The sequence below is a fragment of the Megalobrama amblycephala genome, linkage group LG17 (genome assembly GCF_018812025.1).
Source record: "Megalobrama amblycephala isolate DHTTF-2021 linkage group LG17, ASM1881202v1, whole genome shotgun sequence".
NCBI lineage: Eukaryota > Metazoa > Chordata > Actinopteri > Cypriniformes > Xenocyprididae > Megalobrama > Megalobrama amblycephala.
This window is the reverse complement of record NC_063060.1, coordinates 26,679,809-26,699,824: the sequence shown is the minus strand read 5'-3', so window position 1 is coordinate 26,699,824 and position 20,016 is coordinate 26,679,809. Positions and strand designations below refer to the sequence as shown.

At 37.7% G+C, this 20,016-nt stretch overlaps 1 protein-coding gene across 1 annotated transcript in view; it reads left to right on the top strand.

Moving 5' to 3' along the window:
* Positions 1–20,016, top strand: part of ptprfb (protein tyrosine phosphatase receptor type Fb) — a 235,675-nt gene that overhangs the window by 124,225 nt on the left and 91,434 nt on the right. Inside the window, 1 exon segment of the mRNA XM_048162494.1 lies at positions 18,445–18,630. Within this exon segment, the coding sequence (XP_048018451.1) occupies positions 18,445–18,630 (186 nt within the window).

Sequence of the window (20,016 nt, the reverse complement as noted above, 5' to 3'; positions counted from 1 at the left end):
AAGCTGGATTTGAACACTACCCACCAGGCCACGCTTAATCTACTAACTATAACAAGTGATAGAATTATTAATATATATATATATATATATATATATATAAAAAAAATTAATTATAAAAATGAAAACCTCATATCTCCAAAAATGCTTTTCGAAAAAATTACTTTTTTTAAATAATTAAACACTGCATTGTCAAATATGACATTGCGGCTTTATATATGGTCAGACACTTGCATGTGTCATTAACATACAGTAACAACAAAATATAGATTCATCTTTATTAAAGTTACAAAAGTTATTCAGTCAAGATCAGTAAGTGATTTTTTTTTTCTTTTCTTTGATTAACAGTAATGACACAGATTGCAGCAGGTATATTAGGCTGCTGTCACTTTAAGAGCAAATGCACTGATCCAATATACAGTTACACATGCGTTTTCTTTCTCAACTATTTACCTTCGCTTAAGACGTAATCGACTGTGTAATCCTTTATGAGGATATTTTGACAATTTTGTGTGTGTTTGTCCGTTTAAGTGCAAATAGACGTGAAAGAGAACTCAATTCAGTATTCACGCACTATAGAGAGGCAGCTTTTTCTGGATGTGCCCAGCACAGAAAACGGCGTGCGAGTGGCGAATTGAGTTTTGTTTCATGTCTTCTTGCACTTGAATGGTTTAAAACCACATTAAAATGCGCACACAGGAATCGATTAGCGGAATTGAAATTTTAATTTCATAACAAATATCCGATTCCTGACCTTAAGTATCCAATTCCAGAATTGGAATCATTTATCGATTCTTAACCCTATTGACCGCCAAATTTCGGACATAGGTGTTTTGTCCATCATGCGAACAACCTCATCTGAAGCAGTGTGTACTGCATCACGTTTTCCATCTACTTACAAGTTATAGAGTTTACTGTAGCTATGTGGGTGCTCAGTTTTTTTTTTCTGTCATTTGGCCAAAATCTCATGTTATTGAAGATGAAGTGCTACACACGGGCTATTTAACACCATACTGGCTATGACTCAGCTCTTTCATTGCAAACAAGCAGAGATGGTCCAAACTGCATGAATTATGAATTATTACTGACTGTTTTACTGATGAGTCCAACGGAGTTATGAGGTTTAGTCACAAGCTCTTTTTAATACTTTATTTGCAAAACCCACAGACAGACCCAAACCGTGACCAAAATTAATTATTTATTAAAGGGGTGATTAAGTGTTTTTTTTCTAGGCTTGGTTGTGTTCTTGGGGCACAGTCTAACATGCCTTAATGCTTAGTTTTTTTGAAAACGCTGTATTTTTCATATATTTTACCTTTATTCTACACCTCTGTTTCCACTGTCATATGAACGGCTCGTTTGACTTCCTGCTTCTAAGATAACACTCCCTCCGAAATATGCAATGTGTTCAGATTGGTTAGCAGGTTGGCAGCTGGCCCAGTGTATTGTGATTCGCTGAAGCGTCCAGAAACGCCACGCCCCTTACCAATCCATTGCTTCAGTGAAAATGTAAATAATAGCGTCTATATTGCTGTATCAAATTGAGCCGAATCAGACCCAGATAAAGAGGGTCAAGCTGCAATCGCAGCTTTTAAAGGACGTTTATGAATGGCATTTCAATGGTATTTCCAAAGTGTTTAGATATGCTGTCACTCCTGTTTGTTAGCTTTCTATATACAGTTTTATCCTGATTAAAGCTTTACTGTAGCGGAATACATGACTGTGTAGTCGCATTTTTGTAAAGGTAGCGTTTAATTTATAGCATGAACAACTGTTTGTCTATGAACATAGAAGTTTGTTGATGTTTGTAGAATTAAGCTAACTGGCTAGCATAGCAAAAACGAGTTGCTCTTTGTATATGTCCTTGATGCAACCAAAAATAGCAACAGGACTATATGTTTAAAAGACATGTACAAACAATAAAACGTACTTACAATTTGAAGCCAATAAACAGCAGCTTCTGCTTTTAAAGTGGGAACTGCTTCTTTCAGTAATAGCCTTTGTGCATTCAGTAATAGCCATCCAACATTGAACTCGTGTAGATTCTGGAAGCTGTCGTCAGCGCCGCATCCAGTGTAGAAAATATCACAGATTATAATGGGTTGGGCTGCGCCACATGGCCTCGCCCACTTTGTTGCGTGTTCCCGGGAGTGTGTTTTGCAGGGTTTATGATGTCACCAACCCGTTGTAGTCCAAAACCGGTCGTGTTTGTAGTCATTTAACTTGAAGGGGAAACGGTTGCATTGAACTTTCAGCGCTGTAACTTTGCAGATACCGTTTATGCTTAAGAAGCGACACTACACACTAACTAAAGTTAAAAAAGTGAAATCGCATTTAACCACCCCTTTAAATAAATAAATAAAAATGAATGGAGATGTGGTTTCTGCCCGATATAGTGTCTTGCGTCAATAGTTATGTCTAAGTATTAGGTTGTGAATCCTGATTTAAGAATAACCCCTGACCCATTTTTCTATGCAAGCCATTGGATCTTGCCCCATGTTTAGAGATACATTTATGTGCTGAGAAATGAAAATGAAGCATGAGATAGGAATATGAGAGTGTGATAAAATGTCAAAAATTCAACCACTATTAAAAATGAATATCTTAAAATATCCCTCTGAATTCCTTGTAGTAACGACTAACCCACCCCAGCACCATGTGTTTGGTATTACACACGTGCCCCCAGTGTAATCCCTTTTAATCTTATTTTTCCTCCGTGTATGAGCAGACAAAGGCCATTTAGTTGAAATTAGAAGCCCTGAATGAAGAAATCATCTGATGAATGTTGAGTCCTGTTCAGAGAGGAAGAGGAAGAGAATGGTGCCATATTGAAGGCAGGCCGTATGGCTCTTTTAGATGCTTTCCACAGTGAAGTGGATAAGTTGGACGCCCACAGGATCCTGCAGGACAGAATGAACTCTATTTATAGCTCATTGTTCATAGCGAGCAATGCATCATTTGTGTCCTACAGCAATGCTGAAAGACCAGCACAAAGGAGAAGTTGAATGATAATGATGTTCTCTAATGACTTACTAAAGGATGTCCTCTGCGGCACATTTGGAGGATCTTGGGAATCTCTGCCAGAAATGCAGTCGTCTCATCTTAAGCTCATAGAAATTATATTAGGCTGAAATATAACACATTAATTTTCATCACAGTTTAACCAGGGTAGAACCAGTGCTTGCACTGCTTTAAATACAAAAAGTACAGTTTGTTTTTTTCTTAGGAAATAGTACCTTCCTAAATTCCTTGGAAATGTAAATAGCATGGTGTATGAATAGGATAATAATTTAGTACCGTGATCTATTTCACAATATACAGTCAGTCAGTCATTATCACAGAATAAACACTGGACATTAAATGTTAAAATTGAGGAAAAAAAGAAGAATAAAACACAAAGTGATACAAGAGACAAGAAGTGAGCACAGATAAAGCAGTTGTTGTGGAGTTCAGAAGTCATCGTACACAATATTTGACCACATATCGCAAGATTGACCAATTAGTATAGTAGCCATGTAAAAAGCATAAAAAATAAAGTTTTTTGTTTTGTTGTGTTTTGGTTTGATTAGTTTGTCCTGGTTTGGTTGAAAGTTGCAAGGTAGCAGAAAAACACTTTTTTGCTCAAACAACAAGCCATTATGTGCTTAAGAGAGTTTAACTTCTTAAAGTTGAATGACCTGATTTACAGACGTTTGTTAATGTGCTAGAACTTGTTTGTCACATGAATCACTCCCACCTGAGTTTAGCTGGTCAAACACAGCTTAGGAATATGTGAGTCACTGCGTCTGCCTTTCTAATTAGCTACTTGAATCATATTGCTAAACAATTAATGTGAACTTAACATAATTGATCTCAATTTAAATAGATGACAGTTACAAGAGCATTTCTTCTGTGATTATGATTTGTATGGTTGCTCTAGAAGAGTGAACAAGTTCTTTTCCTCGGAGGGCCACTAATGCATCCTAACACGCCTTCAGGGCTCGCATGTCACCGAGACTACACTTCGTGTGGAATACCAGCAGGTTTCATTTCAACTTCTAGGCTGCACTTCCACCAAGGTTGTGGGCGTTAGTTGCTCACAGCTGTCGCCTGTTGAATAAAAATTTGCCATACCTCTCTTGTAATCACATTGTGCGGATGCCGACATGGGCCTCTGTGTGAATTCATAATGACTTTGTCTAGCTGCACCCCATTTGTGCTCCTCATTTCTCTGTAGCAGAGAAATTTGACATTACTGACACTCAAGGACTGCAGTGAAGACTGAATGCAAAGCAGTTTGTTACATGTGCCTTTTGCAATGTTCAGTTTGATCATTTCCATTATATGCTAAATCACAATCAGAAGGTATAACTCTTGGTGAATATGCCCACAAGAACCTTTTCCTACATCCCTCCAAATGGTAAAAAGAGTTTGTTTCTCATTCATTTCATGCTTTTGTCTTGTGTCAGACTGATGTGATGATGTGCATGCTTTCATGTATCACATAATGAGGAAGGACTCCCATCGTCCTCTCAACCCACAGGAATGCTTTTAAATGATGGATCAGTGGAATATTTCTGTACATTAAAAATGCGGTTTCCTCATTAGATATCCTTTTCAAGAGCTCTACTGGTGCGCGCTCCTGGAGTTCTTGTCTTTCAAAGTGGCTCAAACTCAACAGTGTAATTGGTAAACATTACTCGTATTGTCAGTGAATGAATATTGAATTAGCAATTTGGAGAAAAGTCCATGTTTGGGAATCGTAACGATTTAGATTCCATTAGCAATTCTTTTAGTAATTTCAAGGAAGAACGAATGAGCAATTATTGGAAAACAATTTATATTGCATTCATTACCCTCAGCTACCTGTTTGGTCTCGGATTTCAGACTACAGAACGGTTTAGTTCTTATCAAATCAGATTATATTATATTATACAATTCTTTGGAAAAACAGGTTATTACTTGTTCACATTTTCTGCATCCAACAGCTTTGCTGTCTTTATCTCTCCTAAATCTTTATATCTTATTTTTAGTTCAGAGTTTCTGTGTTAGTTTACTAGTTCACTGTTTGTGAAAAAGTCATGTGTTGCTCATACTGTATGTGGGGGGAGTGTGAAGTATAAAGGATTTTTCCACTGCAAAGTATTCATGAGGAACAATGAATCACACTCATCACTGTAGAGAGAAAATAAAATACATACTGATTGTTTTAGGAGGCTCTGGTTTTATTCCATTGGTAGAACAATGCAAATTCTAGAATTGTTAATGGAACCAAATGTCATGGGAATTCGGGTATTAAAGCCTGCTCAGAGGAAGATTTGGTCCAATCCCTCAAAATACTAGTTGTACATATATTTTCCAGCTAGTCAAGTACAGGCAAAGACCACTCTGGATCATTACCGCCCACCATTTACTGACACATTTGTCATCGACTGCACAGCATCACAGTGTTTTTAAATGCAGCAAGCTTTGACAGTTCAGGTCATTTTCCTGAATGAAAACTTTTCGTTTTCCTCAAAGGGCATCATTTGCTTTATGCACATTCCAGGGAAGCGCTCTCACGCAACACACACAGACCCCCTGCTCTACAGGTGTGGTCTCCAACTGCTTCCCTGGCTTCAGTCAACGGTCCGTGTCACGAGTTTAATTTCTCCCACCATCTGCTGGCTTGAAGCCCAGCGCTGTAGATCATGAGCGTTTGACAGTTACAAACTGCGTCTGTCGAGTGCGGCCTCTCCCAAGGACTCGTGCAATATGGCTGGGTGGATTCACTCACCTGGAGTCTCTATCGGCATCCCTGCCGCATTTTAGAGGGCTTTGTGGTTTAACTAAAGTTACTGGATTTTGAATAAAGACTAGTTTGAGTTGCAGCTTTAACCTGCGGCTTGATGCACAATCCAAATTAAAGGCTGTTTTCCATAATTATGACTAACATCAGTAATTAATCCTGACAGAACGTGTTTGTAGCTGCCAGATCTGATTGGAGTCTCAAGCGATTCACTATAGCAGATGCGTTTACAACCCTTGTCTATATAGTGAGCTCCTTCCAGTCCAGTTTAGATTGGAGGAAGTGACCTCAGACGTGTGACACAGGCTTTAAATCTGTAGTGCTATAGAGTGGCCATTCTCTGTCTGATGTTGCTCTGGTAATTGTGAATAAGCAGCCCTGTGGCTCTGACAGCCATGCTCACTAGGCCGCATAATTGGAGCAGTTCACACTTTGAGTCGTCGTATGTCCGACAGCTTGGTCAATGTAGCTTCAGGGTGAAATGATCGTAGGCTTTCAGTTTTAACAGCTAAATAAGTAGAATAATGTAGTCTGGTGAACAAGTGAGAAAAAGTAAGGGTAAAAATATGCTAAATTCTATTATTAGGCAATATAATAAATAAAAGAGGCTGTGTTGTATAGTAAACAGTCACAACTAGGGTTTGCATACCTTTTCGGGGCCGATTAATTTTTTAAATTTTTTTTTACTGATCGGTATCGGCTATCCTAAGCCCGATTCTTTATTTTACGTCAGCTGTCGTGCATGTGTTGTGCAGTAGGTGGCGGTATGCACCTTCTAGTGGGTTTACCAACTGCCGTTAAAAGGAAAAGTTGCTCAAATGCACATAACGTTGCTCATATGCACATAATATGAGCCATAACGCGTTGATATGGGTTGCGTCTTGATTCAGACTTGACTGACAGATTGGCATTCTGACGCCGTGATCTTCATGCTTTCTAACCTTAAAACCACTTTTTTTTTCTTTTTGTTGCAATCATTCTGCATATTGTACATATAATATACAAGACGTTTATATCAGTGGTCCCATATTCATAATTGTGACACACTCTGTTTACAATGCATATATATATATATATATATATTTGTGAACTGATGTTCAGCTGTTCTTTCATTAGTCAACTAATTATTTTGGGATCATCAGTCATCAAGCTCAGTATGTTTTCAGGTCATTTCAAGTTTTGACGTAACTTGAAGCAGTGATATCTAAGTGGGTGAATTGTTTACTTAATTTTTAATAAGTCTTCCCATTAACGCCATCATTTTGTTTAGGGCTGCACGATTTATCGTGATAAAATCGCACGCGATATGGCAAAGACTGCGATTATTTAATGCGTGGCTTGTCAGAGCTGTACGGCTCTGTGATCAGTAGTAAATTCTTCTCCATCTGAAAGCCAGAGGGCGCTCTTGCGCAGAAACTCAAAATATGCCTTGCAGCAGAAGATAACAGGCATCATATCGCTGTAGCTGAATAAACAGAAGATTGAAATGCTTTGATTAATTAAACATGACTAATAAACACATGACTGCCTTATTCTGTGTAAGAAGCCACATCATCTCACAGAAGGACACTCAACTGTCATTATGAAGTGAGTTTGGAGTAAAAACATGTTATTAAATGTTGTCTTTTGTTGGACAAGATGTTAATAAATGCTTCTCATGTCTGGAAAGATGTTTGACGCGTGTTGCTTTTTCAAATGTACATTATAAGCGACTCAAACTTGCAGTGCTTTCAGATGGATTAGCATTTGGAGCCATACTTCATTGACAAGCCGTGCATAAAAAACAATCGCAGCCTTTGCGATTTCATAATCACACTAAGAATCGCGTTTAAGCGATAATCGCGTTCAAGTTCAATGTTATTTTTCGTATCGTGCGATATATCGTGCAGCCCTAATTTTGTTCGTTTAGACCATTTCACGAACACGTACGAAAACAAGAGGCGGGATTTATTGCACAAATCAATCATTTCCAACCATATCCAATCATAGCACGATGGAGGTATCGCCTCCTCTCACGTGACTTTCCCCCATTCATTCTCAGTTATCCCCCACCACACGCTTTAGGGGGGCTGTTTAAAACTCAATCGGTTCAGTCAATATCATCGAGACATCAGTAGCAGTATTAGTATCACTGATACTTGCCTTCATTCATAAAAAGTTCCATGTTGTTTCTTTATGTTGTTTTAATTTGGAGATTAACTGTGAAATTATTACATTATAAAATCTATTAAAAACGTAAGTGTTTTTAATTGTGATCACGATTAATCACAGAAAAAAATGTGATTAATCGAGTTCATTTTTTTAATTGAGTGACAGCACTAATAAATATATATGTGTATAATAATATAATATACTTGTGTATATATGTGTATGTATATATATATATATATATATATATATATATATATATATATATATATATATATATATACTTTTACAGGTATCAGAGAACATTTGCAGATGGACCAAAAATATTCAAATTGAATCTTTTACTTAAGCAAAATTTATTCAAACTCTTAAGATGCAACTGGGGTGGAAAAACAAACAAAAATGCAAATTGCATGGGACGTTCAAAGGCTGTGAGTGATATACGTTCAAATTCTGTGGTTATCTGCAGCGCTTCGGGTCGTGAGATTGTTGGTCTGTCAAAATTTGGTAGGAGTGGCAGCTATACAGTCTGTTTTATCTTTAGTTTGATTAGCTCCGTGTCAGAGCTCTAGCACAGCCTGAAGAGAAGATGCGTTAATAGAGAGGTTCATGTGTTTGATCTGTGTTGTTCTGTCAGCAAACTGAAAGAATAAGTAAAGGCTGTCACATGAACCCAGCTGAGGGGGCTTCATTTTCATGTTACACAATTCTCAGTAACTTTCAGCAGCACTATAAAGCAAACTCTTTTGGAAGTGGTTCAACTAAACAGGTGTTTCAATGTATCAACGCTGCTTTGTTTTAGGGGATCAGGTACTTTAATTTTTTCAATTAGGATATTTTAATTTTATATAGTTTCTTAAAGGTGCTCTAAGTGATGTCACGCGTTTTTAGGCCGAAACATTTTTTTGTCACATACAGCAAACATCTCCTCACTATCCGCTAGCTGCCTGTCCCCTGAACACACTGTAAAAAACGCGGTCTCTGTAGTCGCCACAAGCTCCGAAAACGGCAACAAAAACAAACTGGTGCAGCCTGGACCACAAAACATAATAAACATGCTCCAGCCAATAACCGACAAGAATGATTTTAAATGCGCGTTCATGACTGTTTCAGGAAGCGCGGAGGAGGAGGAGGAGGAGGAGGAGGAGGGAGGGTCTAGCTAGCCTCTGTTTTGTTTGACAACCCTTCGAACGTCAACAGAAAGTTACTCCACCCAGGATCACTTAGAGCACCTTTAAGGTTTATTTTTATTATAATCATATACTTTTTATTTTATTACTTTAGTTTGCAATTATATTGATTCAGTTGTACTATAATTAATATTATATATTATTTTTGGATAAGACACTTAACATAAAAACACTGTTGTTTTTGCTGATGGCCTCTACGTGACCAGGATGTTAGTTCTGTTCGTGCTCTCTACATCTGAATAAGGTGATCTATAACAGATAGCAGATCGTGTGATTTCCACACGGCTGTCATGGCTCAAGGTGACTCGGGCCGTTGCGCTTGAGTGGAGTGAGCAGATCACCCTTCGGTTGTGGTAATGGGTCACACATGTGCTGTTATGTACAAACCAGTGTGCTGTAACATAAATAACAGCTACACGTCTGTGGCAGGGCTGTAGATCATATCGAGACGCAAGAAACTGGAGGACACACAGGAAGAAGGGCGAGATGGAGAGAGGAAAAACCAGAAAGACAGACCCATGCAGATAGAGGAGGGAGGGAGAGAGCGACCAGCGTCGCACCTGCCTAATATTGATTAAGTGACTGTTGGAAGGAAGTCAGCCTGAATATTCTGGCCAGCAAGAAAAAGTGTATTATTTTAAAGGTCATGGCATGCATTACACCTCTTTCCTCGCCACTGACTTAGATAAACAGCATGCTGCTGAAATATTGCAGACGGGACTCTGCCACTCCTAGGGTGCGGTTCACCTTTATACACGCTGCTTTGATATTTACTGCATGTGTCTGTGAGGTTGCAAATCTGCAGGGCCAATTATATCATTTAAAGGCGAGGATGTTCCGGGCAACTATTGATTTTACTTGGTCTGTTTTCTGCCTTTAGTTTGATCCTTATGAATTCCTAGCTGTGCTCATAATTAAAATGAACCAGGATATGACCCTCTGTACACTGAAATTCTGTTCTAAAAACAAGTGTGCTGCCTATCTAGACAGCATCATAAGCAAATTCCCAAAGCCAAAGCTGCTCCACAAGGTAGGCAGCGTTAGTCAGGCCAATAATGCATTGTAATGAGCTCTTTCAAGTAAAATATTATTAATTATATACAGTACATTATAAATAGAGGGCACAGGCTGGTAGGTCCTTTACATTCAGTTTACAAGCAATCAGATCATTACTGCATGGCACAAGCTGATTGGCCTCTGCTGATCCTGTAGCCAATGAGATTGCTTGCTCAAACAATTAAATAGTCTGGTTCAGTGTTTGTTGTAGCAGCATGCTATCAGAGTTCCTCTGAAACCCTCCACCTTCCCCAGCTCCACCTGCCTAGATCTGCTACGGGATTTGTGTGTTTATTTTATTAAAGGGTTAGTTCACTCAAAAATGGAAATTCTTTCATTAATTGCTCACCCTCATGTCGTTCCACACCCGTAAGACCTCTGTTCATCTTCATAACACACATTAAGATATTTTTGATAAAATCCGATGGCTCAGTGAGGCCTCCATTGACAGCAAGATAAATAACTCTTCCAGATGGCCAGAAAGCTACTAAAGACATATTTAAAACAGTTCATGTGAATGCAGTGGTTCAACCTTAATGTTATAAAGTGACGAGAATACTTTTTGTGTGCCAAAAAAACAAAATAACGACTTTATTCAACAATATCTAGTGATGGGCGATTTCAAAACAGTGCTTTGTGAAACTTCGGAGCTTTACAAATCTTTTGTTTCGAATCAGTGTTTCAGAGCTTGTATCAAGAATGCCAAAGTCGCGTGATTTCGGTAAACAAGGCTTCGTTACGTCCTAAGTGTTTCGATATTTCAATGGTACACCACTGGGGGGTGGTGTAACGTCTTGTTCTTTTCTAAACGGCTAAATGTTTTGTCTTTCTGGCTTCATTTTAAAAGTACTCAGTCTTGTTTCCAAAAATGCAAATATAATAGCATGTAAACGTTATCTCCTACATCAGCCTGCAGGCAAAGCAGCATTCTTTACTGTCTGATATCTAGGCTGTCACTGATATCACCTAACACTGATGTCATCTTGCATGAATGAATGGTGTTTTGTTCGGATGCAGTGCCTGCCGTCTCTCATTCGTAATTGCTCTGATTCTCTAGAATGTATGTTATTCGTAAGTATTGAGTGGCTACATTGAGAGTATGATCTAATTTGAAGATAAATGTGTTTGTTAAAGTACTTTTACCCAATTTAATATGTAGAGACAACTATTTTTAGATCGATTTGCTAATAATTTTTCTTGCATTCTTAATGGACAACACATCTGTTTAATTTGTTATATATATATATATATATATATATATATATATATGTGTATGTGTATATATATGTATGTATATATATATATATATATATATATATATATATATATATATATATATATATATATGTATATGTGTATGTGTATATGTATGTATATATATATATATATATATATATATATATATATATATATATGTATATATGTATGTATATATATATGTATATGTGTATATATATATATATATATATATATATATATATATATATATATATATATATATATATATATATATATATATATATATATGTGTGTATGTATTCAATGATGAGCCAATAAAGCAGATTATTTGGCAAGCTGATTAATGTAAAAAGCTGTTTTCTCCAGAGATCGACAAATCTGGACTCGAAATGATCTCTGGAAATTAGAAGATGTAGAAAAATGGTTGATGTTCTGATCTCATATATCACTACAGAAACCTTTCTGCTCCTTCCATCAAAAGAGATGTCCCCTTTAATTGTTGTCATCCATCACTCTCATACACACCTTTCTGGGAATTACAAGGACATTTGTTTCTCAAGAACTGTTGAGATTTTTACTGAAATACTCCATTGTTTTTAAACAAGCTATTTGTTTAGAAGTTGGCTTACCCGACTAGAAAAATTCAGTGCAAATCATTGAAATCATTTTGTGGTGAACTGTTCCTTTAAACACATACAGGTAGCATATAGCATGGACGTTACACCAGACTCATTGGATCTAAGCATGCGTGATCAGTCTCTGACGAACGGCTTGTTCTCGGTGTGAGTGCCCCACGGTGCTTCATCACTATTTGAGCATCCTCTTCTGTGGCGACGTGTTTGTGCAGGGTGAGAATAACTCTGGCTGACGTGGACGTGGAGAGCACTCGGGCTGTTTCACAGTGGGGTCTGAGGACAGAGACTTGTCTCTTCAGCGGGGTTCTGATTAGACCCATCACCCCGCATGCCATGCTCTATTCTCCCTGGTAATTGGAGCTGGCAGGAGGTTGGCACGTACCCCTCCTGTCCTCCATTTCCCTCTTTATCCTCCCACGGTGACCCCCCTACACTACTTCTCATGTCGGATCCACTGTAATGTGTATTATGTCCCTCTCTGCTCTGACCCAGCATTGAGGACATGCAGCCTATGCATGTCTAAACCAAGTTTATGGCAGCCCTTGTTGTTCACATTAGATTGGCTCACCGTTCCATTTCTCTGCCTTCAGGACATTTTGTCCTACTTACTTAACCAACCACCTGAAAAGCCATTGTTATTCTCTTGGCAGCGTTGCTGCTTTGTTTTTTTAATGATACAGAGTTAGCTCTTTCCCATTGTTCGCCATTAGTTTCATTCGTTGGTTTCCTTCAGTGCTCAAGTTTTGTAAATATCAAACTTTCAAGCCTCGATCTGTTCCTCTGTGTTATCTGATTGCTCATAGCATTGAATGTAACTCTCAGTGCACGTAATTTACTGCTTCTCGAAAAACAATGTTCCTTTTCTTTCCACAAAACTGATTACAGATGGGTTTGTGGTGTGCTACTCTGTTAGCTCCTTTTTTGTGGTCACATGCATCGATTGGCTTGGCAGAAACTTGGCTGCTTCTTGGCCTGGTTCCACAGCTGAGGAGATAATACAATAGATTGCAATCTGCAAGGGCCTGCACGGTCTTATCACGCTGGTAAGGTCTCATTAAATACCCGCTTTTGGGTCTGTGGATGGCAACAGTAGATTTCCCATTCAGGAAAGAAATTTGATTGGGCACTATCACGGATACTATTGTTACAGTGGCACTCGTTTATGGAGGTCGTCACGAGGTCTTAACTATTAAACACTGTTGTAGGTCCTTCCAGCTCTTTTAAAGCTAGTGATAACATTTATATACAGTTTTGTCTACATTAAAAATAAAACACTTATGGTTTTAAAGATCAATTAAGTGAGCGTAACATGACGGATGTCATACAAGCATAAATGTCACATACATGTAGTTTTTTTTTTCTGAATTTCATCATATGCCTTCAACATTGTCATACAACTCAAAGTATCTACACTATCATTCAAAAGTTTAGAGTCAGTAAGATTTTTTTAAGATATTTTTGAAAAGTCTCTTATGTTTACAAAAGCTGCATTTATGTTTGTTAAAAAATACAACATGGAATATTATTACAATTTAAAATAACTGCTTTCTGTTTGAATATATTTGAATTTGGTGTTGATTTGGTGCACAATATATTACTTATCAATGTTGAGAATAATTGTGCTGCTTAAAGTCCCCTGTGGTGAAAATCAAGTTTTTAATGTTGTTTATATGTCTGTGTGGTGTTTTTAATTTGCTTTAAGACAAACCATGTGCAAATTCAACACCATTGCTGAGTATTTTCTCTTTAAAACTGCAGTGAACCAAAGACCGTCTCAAAAACGCAGTTTGAAATCGCTGGTGATTCTGACGTCACAAACTACCTTGTAACCAATCACGTCAACGTGCGATCGTCTACGAGTGGATCTCTGTGAGTGAGTGGAGGCGGGGCTAGTTTGCATATTCATAGAACCGCGTATACTAAATCAGGCAAGGGTGTAGAGTTACATTCAAGCTATGTTAAGGCATGAAGACATTTTTTTATTTAATTTTTTTTTTTCAAGGAAAAAACATTTAAATATGTCAATTTGGTGATCAAAGATGAGTTTTAAGGGATAAAATTGACTACAGGGGGACTTTAATATTTTTTGTGGAAACTGATAATTTTTTCTAGAATACAAATTGAAAGAACAGCTTTTTTTTTTTTGTAACATTACAAAACATTATAAATGTCATTTTTGATATTTGATGCATCCTTGCTGAATAAAAGTATTAATTAAAAAAAAATAAAAAATAAATAAATAAATACTGGCCTCAATACCCCTTTCCAAAAAAATAGCAGTCTAATATAAATAAACCTATAGCTTCATGTACAATGAACAATAGAGCCGCACCCAGTGTAAGAGTAGGACATGATGCTTGACGTTTAGACATGGTTTTGGTAGTCGTGAATCATAGTCAAGCTGCTATCTTTGTTTCTCTTGAAATGGCAGTATGCTCAACTGCATTTTTAAAGTAACATGATACAAATAAGGTGTTGACGTTGCATAAAAACTTGAGCCTGTACTCTTTGTCTGTAATTGTCAGGAATTCTGCTTCTCGTATACCATGACCTCATTCGCTTGCGTAACCTCTCAGACAAAGGTGAAATAAAACTCTGCAACACAAGCAGAGAACCTCAACACATGACATCACTGTCGTTAAAGTTCAGTTTCTCTCTATTGACTATTTGCTGGAACATTTCTGCAGAGCTCTCTCGCTGTTCCTCCTACTTCCTCCTCATTCCGTCCGCTCTCAAGTTTCCCTCTGCTCTTTACAAGATGGCATCCCAATTACCCACCAAATGTATCACCCCATCAGAGCCAAGCACCTTGTCATAACTGCTTCGGGGAAACAATGAAACTAGCGTTGGCAGGCTTTTTAAATTCAAACCGCCATCTGCTGCGGCGCCCACATCTATGATGTGGCAGAGACTCGGGACAGAGCGGGACATTTTGCAGACTTTTTCCCATCTTACCTATTCATCTCAGTAATGGAGTCCTTGCTCGACTCAATATAAGCACACAAGAATTGCATTAAAAACAAATTTCTGAGCTTTGAGTCTTCTGTTTTTTAAATCCTCATGCATAGTAAAGAGGTGTAAATGATAAAAGTGCTTTCAAGGATGGAGAATGGCGCTTTTATTTAGGAAATGTAACCATCAGTTTTTTTTTTCCTCTGTGCTTTCTTTTGTGGAATAAATCCATCTTTTTCTCAATTGTTTTTACTTTCACATACCATTTACTTTTTTTCAAACTCACTATACTTGTAAGGAAGTCTCTGTCATTATAAACATTACTTATAAGCAAAATATTAGGAAGCATATTTAAAAGGTGCAGTCAGCAATTTTTCCTCATTAAAAGTTATAGACAGTGATAGTTAAAGAGAAGTACAGTGTATGCAAGATGAAGACTCCAGACACATTAGTAGCCTAAAAAGCTGCTTTCTTTTACAAGGAGCGGGTTGCTTCATGGTGGCTGCCATGTTGTGGTCACATGACCATCTGAATACTACTCATTTATCTCAGTAACCTTCCTGTTATTTGACCCTTTCGCTCGTGAAATAAATGAATCATGACTGAATGCTAATTTCTGCAGTGGCGTCTGCAACCAAGAACATTTTTCCATTGCATGATTCTTCATCCACATCACTAGGTGTCAGTATAATTCTAAGACAACTTTCACACACACACACACACACACACACACACATAAAAAAAAAAAGCAAATGCATTCAAAATGCAAATAAAGTGCACCTTTAATAAGTATATGTGAACATATAGCACATAGCATATAGTATGCCATTTTGCTCTCAAAGGCACTTACAGAACAGGAGATTGTATTTTTCTACTTTTTCTACTATTTTTTTTTTTTTTTTTTTTGATAGGGGAGCCTGAAATACACGTTTTTACACTCCACTGAGGGAACAGTTGGTTTTCTCTTAGATGTTCTTGCGTGCTCTGTTACCTTTTTGCATGCTGACTATATGACACTTGGTAGGTACTATTTACATGTTCCTTCTCAAGAAAATGTATTCAATTGTTTATTCAGAATCTGCTCTGAGAAAAGGACCGGCATAGTGATACAGCCCACACTCATGCAGGTAGTTGACCTCTCTCAAGCATGCTGAGGTAAAAATGTACACTTCGATACATGAGTTTCTGAAGGTCACTCCTGAGAAAAAAAAAAGAGAGAAAAAAAATCTGCCTGTTTTCGCTTCTTAATGAGGCATAACTTGAACAGCCTCATATTCCAAGTTACCTTGTACTGAAAAGTTCCCTCCAGTGCGGATTCCGCGTAAAATTTTCCGCTTTCTAAACGATTCCCTATTTCGATGTTTTCATAAGGGGGTTAGTGATTCGTGAAATAACTCTTTTGAGCTTTGCTCACTTTGGATGTGTGTCTGATTTACATTGTCCTGAAGTCATGAGCTTTTCAATTCAGCTTCCATGAGAAGTGTGGCTTGATGCTCTAAGGCTTGATACACCAATGATTTAATGTTGAACTAACTGGAATAAGAAGAAACAATAAATCAAAGTTGACTGTAGTGCTCTGTAGAACTTAGAGCAGAGGTTCTTAATCCAGTTCTTGGAGATCTACCCACCTGCAGAGTTCAGATCCAACCCTGATCCAACACACCTGTCTGTAATTATCAAGTGCTCCTGGAGATCTTAATAAGCTGGTTCAGTTGTGTTTTATCAGGGTTCGAGCTGAACTTTGCAGGAAGGTTAGATCTCCAGGAACAGGATATGGCCCCACCTTAGTATCACTGAAATGTTTGTCACATTTCAAATGTTGAATAATTCAGCCTTGCCCTTTGGCTTACCTTGGCATCAAAGAGAGTGTGGTGTTGCAGTAATGTTGTTGCTATTGCAAGTGTGAATATTACGCATCCTGGGCTTTCATCCAAACTTTTTTGTGAATGTTTGAGAAGAAAACATTGTCATTTTAAACAAGTGCCACAGCCATACTGTTGCTTTGTTCATGATTTCATGTGCTTAGAAACCGTATGTTTACAGCCTGGCCCACTTGCTTGTCTTGTTTGTGATTATAATTAGTGTTCTTTTTCATAGTATTCATATAATTTGTGTTAATTATGCAAATGTTTGATACTTGGAGATATCTGCTCTGTTACTCCCTCGTGTAGAAATAGTGAATGGCGTCACAGTCTGTATCAGAGTGGAAACGTTGTTTTCCAAACCATTGAAGGACAAAGCATTATTTGCCAACTAGATTTGCATTCCCAGAAGAAAACAGCAGTGTTTGCAAGACAGCAAAAGAAATGTGTAAGGTTTAAAGTTTAGGTAAGCAGTTTTAGGCTGTGGTTTTGCAAAAATTAAATGCTGCATCAGTTGCATGTTGCGGTTGTCACATCTTTTGTTTTCTTTCTGTGGCACATGAGTATCAACACATCACCAGTTTTGCAGTGTAGAGGCGGCTGAAGATGGTGAAAATGTTATAAGAAAGAAAAGAGCAATCACAATTCACTATGCAAATGTATGTAAGAAGGATGACCAGTGGCAATTGAGAATGCATGTGTTTTGATGATGTCAGTGCTGTTGTTTACATTTTGAATTGTGAACATAATAAAAATGGGGGTTGCAGGGGAAATTTTCAGACTTTGATCTTAAATGTCCTGAAGTAAGCTATAAAGTTTGAAAGCACACTTAACAATTAACAACAGAAATTAGACTTTGTTAGTAATAAGATAAGAAATGATGAGAGCAATAATAATAATAATTAGGTAAGGTCAATTTAAGATTGTAATAATAATAATAATGATGATAATGATAAACTAGCAAGGAATGGCTTTTAAAAAAGAAATAACTCATTAGAACCTCAGATGATGAATAATGAAGATAAAGAATAAAATTGGGTCTCCGTGCTGGATTTAAAGGTGGCAATGATTGTGCAGAAAAGTGTGGAAAAGTAAAACTAGAAAGTATGAGAAATATCAATATAGAGTGCTGACCTGCTAGTAGCATAACTAGTTCTAACTAGTGTATTGACCCTGTCATGTTTGGATTTATTTGTAGCTGAATTTGCATTTTCCTTTCTCAATGTTTTTGCTCTGTCTCTACACACACTCCTATAAAGATTTAGAACAAACCAAAAGCTTGCGGCTTAAAACTGAAAGCTTGGCGTCCATATGGTGTTACATGTTAGAATAATGGTACACAAACGTCCTGTGGATTAGCCTCGCCATGCTTTGATCTTATTAATGCAAAGGAAGGCCTTTTTCTGGGAAGTGAATTGATTCTGTGCACTAATGAGACTAGTCCTGGATTTGCTTTTGCAGGACAATTACCTCCGGCTCACATCTCTAACCCTTGATTCAAAGCAATCAGAGATCTTTGAGATCATTATCCCTATTTTGGTAAATCATTAGATTTTTGGCTCCTGACTTGACCTGTTTTTTTCTTTTTCTTGCTGCAGAAAACCAGATTCCTCATGGCTTCCCCACCATAGACATGGGCCCTCAGCTGAAAGTGGTGGAGCGAACAAGAACAACCACGATGCTTTGTGCAGCCAGTGGGAACCCTGACCCGGAGATCACTTGGTTCAAGGACTTCCTACCGGTAGACATCAACAGCAATGGGCGAATTAAACAGCTTCGTTCAGGTAGGAATGGCACACTTCTTCAGACCTACAATCACAGGAGAAGGAACTAATATACTAAACTTAACTGATCACAAATATAGATACCCTATCAACACAGCTCTGTTTGTGCAGTGTCAGGCCTTTGGTCTGCAAATTTGTCTTTGCTTACCATTGAAGGAGAAATGTATTGATGTGGCCATAACTTAAAGTCTTAAGCTACATGCAAATGGTCTGGGTAATTGTAGGCAACCTTATTGGAATATGAGAGTGGCCTGTAGAAGATGAGCTGCTCTATTTAAATTGTAGACCTTCCTAATGGATAGACGGCTCAGGTCTGACCTAGGATCAGACGGATGAACAGGACTTTGCCCAGGCTGGATTAATGGCTCCTGACTGACTCACAGCTTATCCCTCTCCACTAAATCCACTTCATTTAGAGGGCAAGTCCACAGCAGAGCTTGTTCTCAAGTTTCTAGCATCAGCGTCTAAGTACACAGCTTACAAATACACAGTTGAATGTATGAGCTCCCACTTGGTTGCAAAAAGTCAAATGAACAAAATGTACCATTCCACCAAACATCAAAACATTGCTTCCTCAAAGAGCTTATCTCTGGACGGCATGAGGCGCAAAGCTTTATGGCCCTTTTAGGACACTCTTAACATAAAATTATGACAATAAAGCTAGTCTTATCTGGCTTATCTGCCTGTTTTACTCTTCTGGATAATGTTGAATGACATGTTTGCTGTTTTGCTTCTAGTAGATAAGTGTTTTCTGATAGACAATGGTAATGGCGAAGTAACCTTACCTTGTGATTTGACCGATAGTTTAAGTCGGCATGAAATCCAAATGAACTCTTAGGTGTATGATTTATAGCTTTTCGATATAACCAGTGTTATCCAATAGCAAAGTCCCTTTCAAGGAAGATTTCTTCATTTGTTCTGCTATATTTGCAACACCTCCAGAAAACTATTTCAGGCATGCAAGACCAACTGTTTTTGGGCTTGAAAGCAGCTTGCCAAACTCACATTGCTTGCTCGCCAAAAAAACTACAAGCCAAACTCACATTTAAATAGCATATTTCAAATCAGCAGCAAATTTTGACATAGAATGCTAAAATAGCATTAAAAACATATTCAGTTTTCTATGGGAACCGGAGCGTCTAACAGTGATGTGCAGTTGTCAAGATGCTAATAAAAATACTAATGGTAAACGCAAGTAATTAAATGTGATTTATCATTCAAATAAGTTCAAATCATTTTTTTCTGTTTGAAATACGTCTTAACTTACGGAAGTAAAATGTGTCGAATGACATTTCATGTTGGCTTATATTCACGTGTACAGAATTGTTGCTAGCTGTTTCTGCTTTTCTCACACCAAACTTGTCGCCTTAACCTGCCATGGTCTGT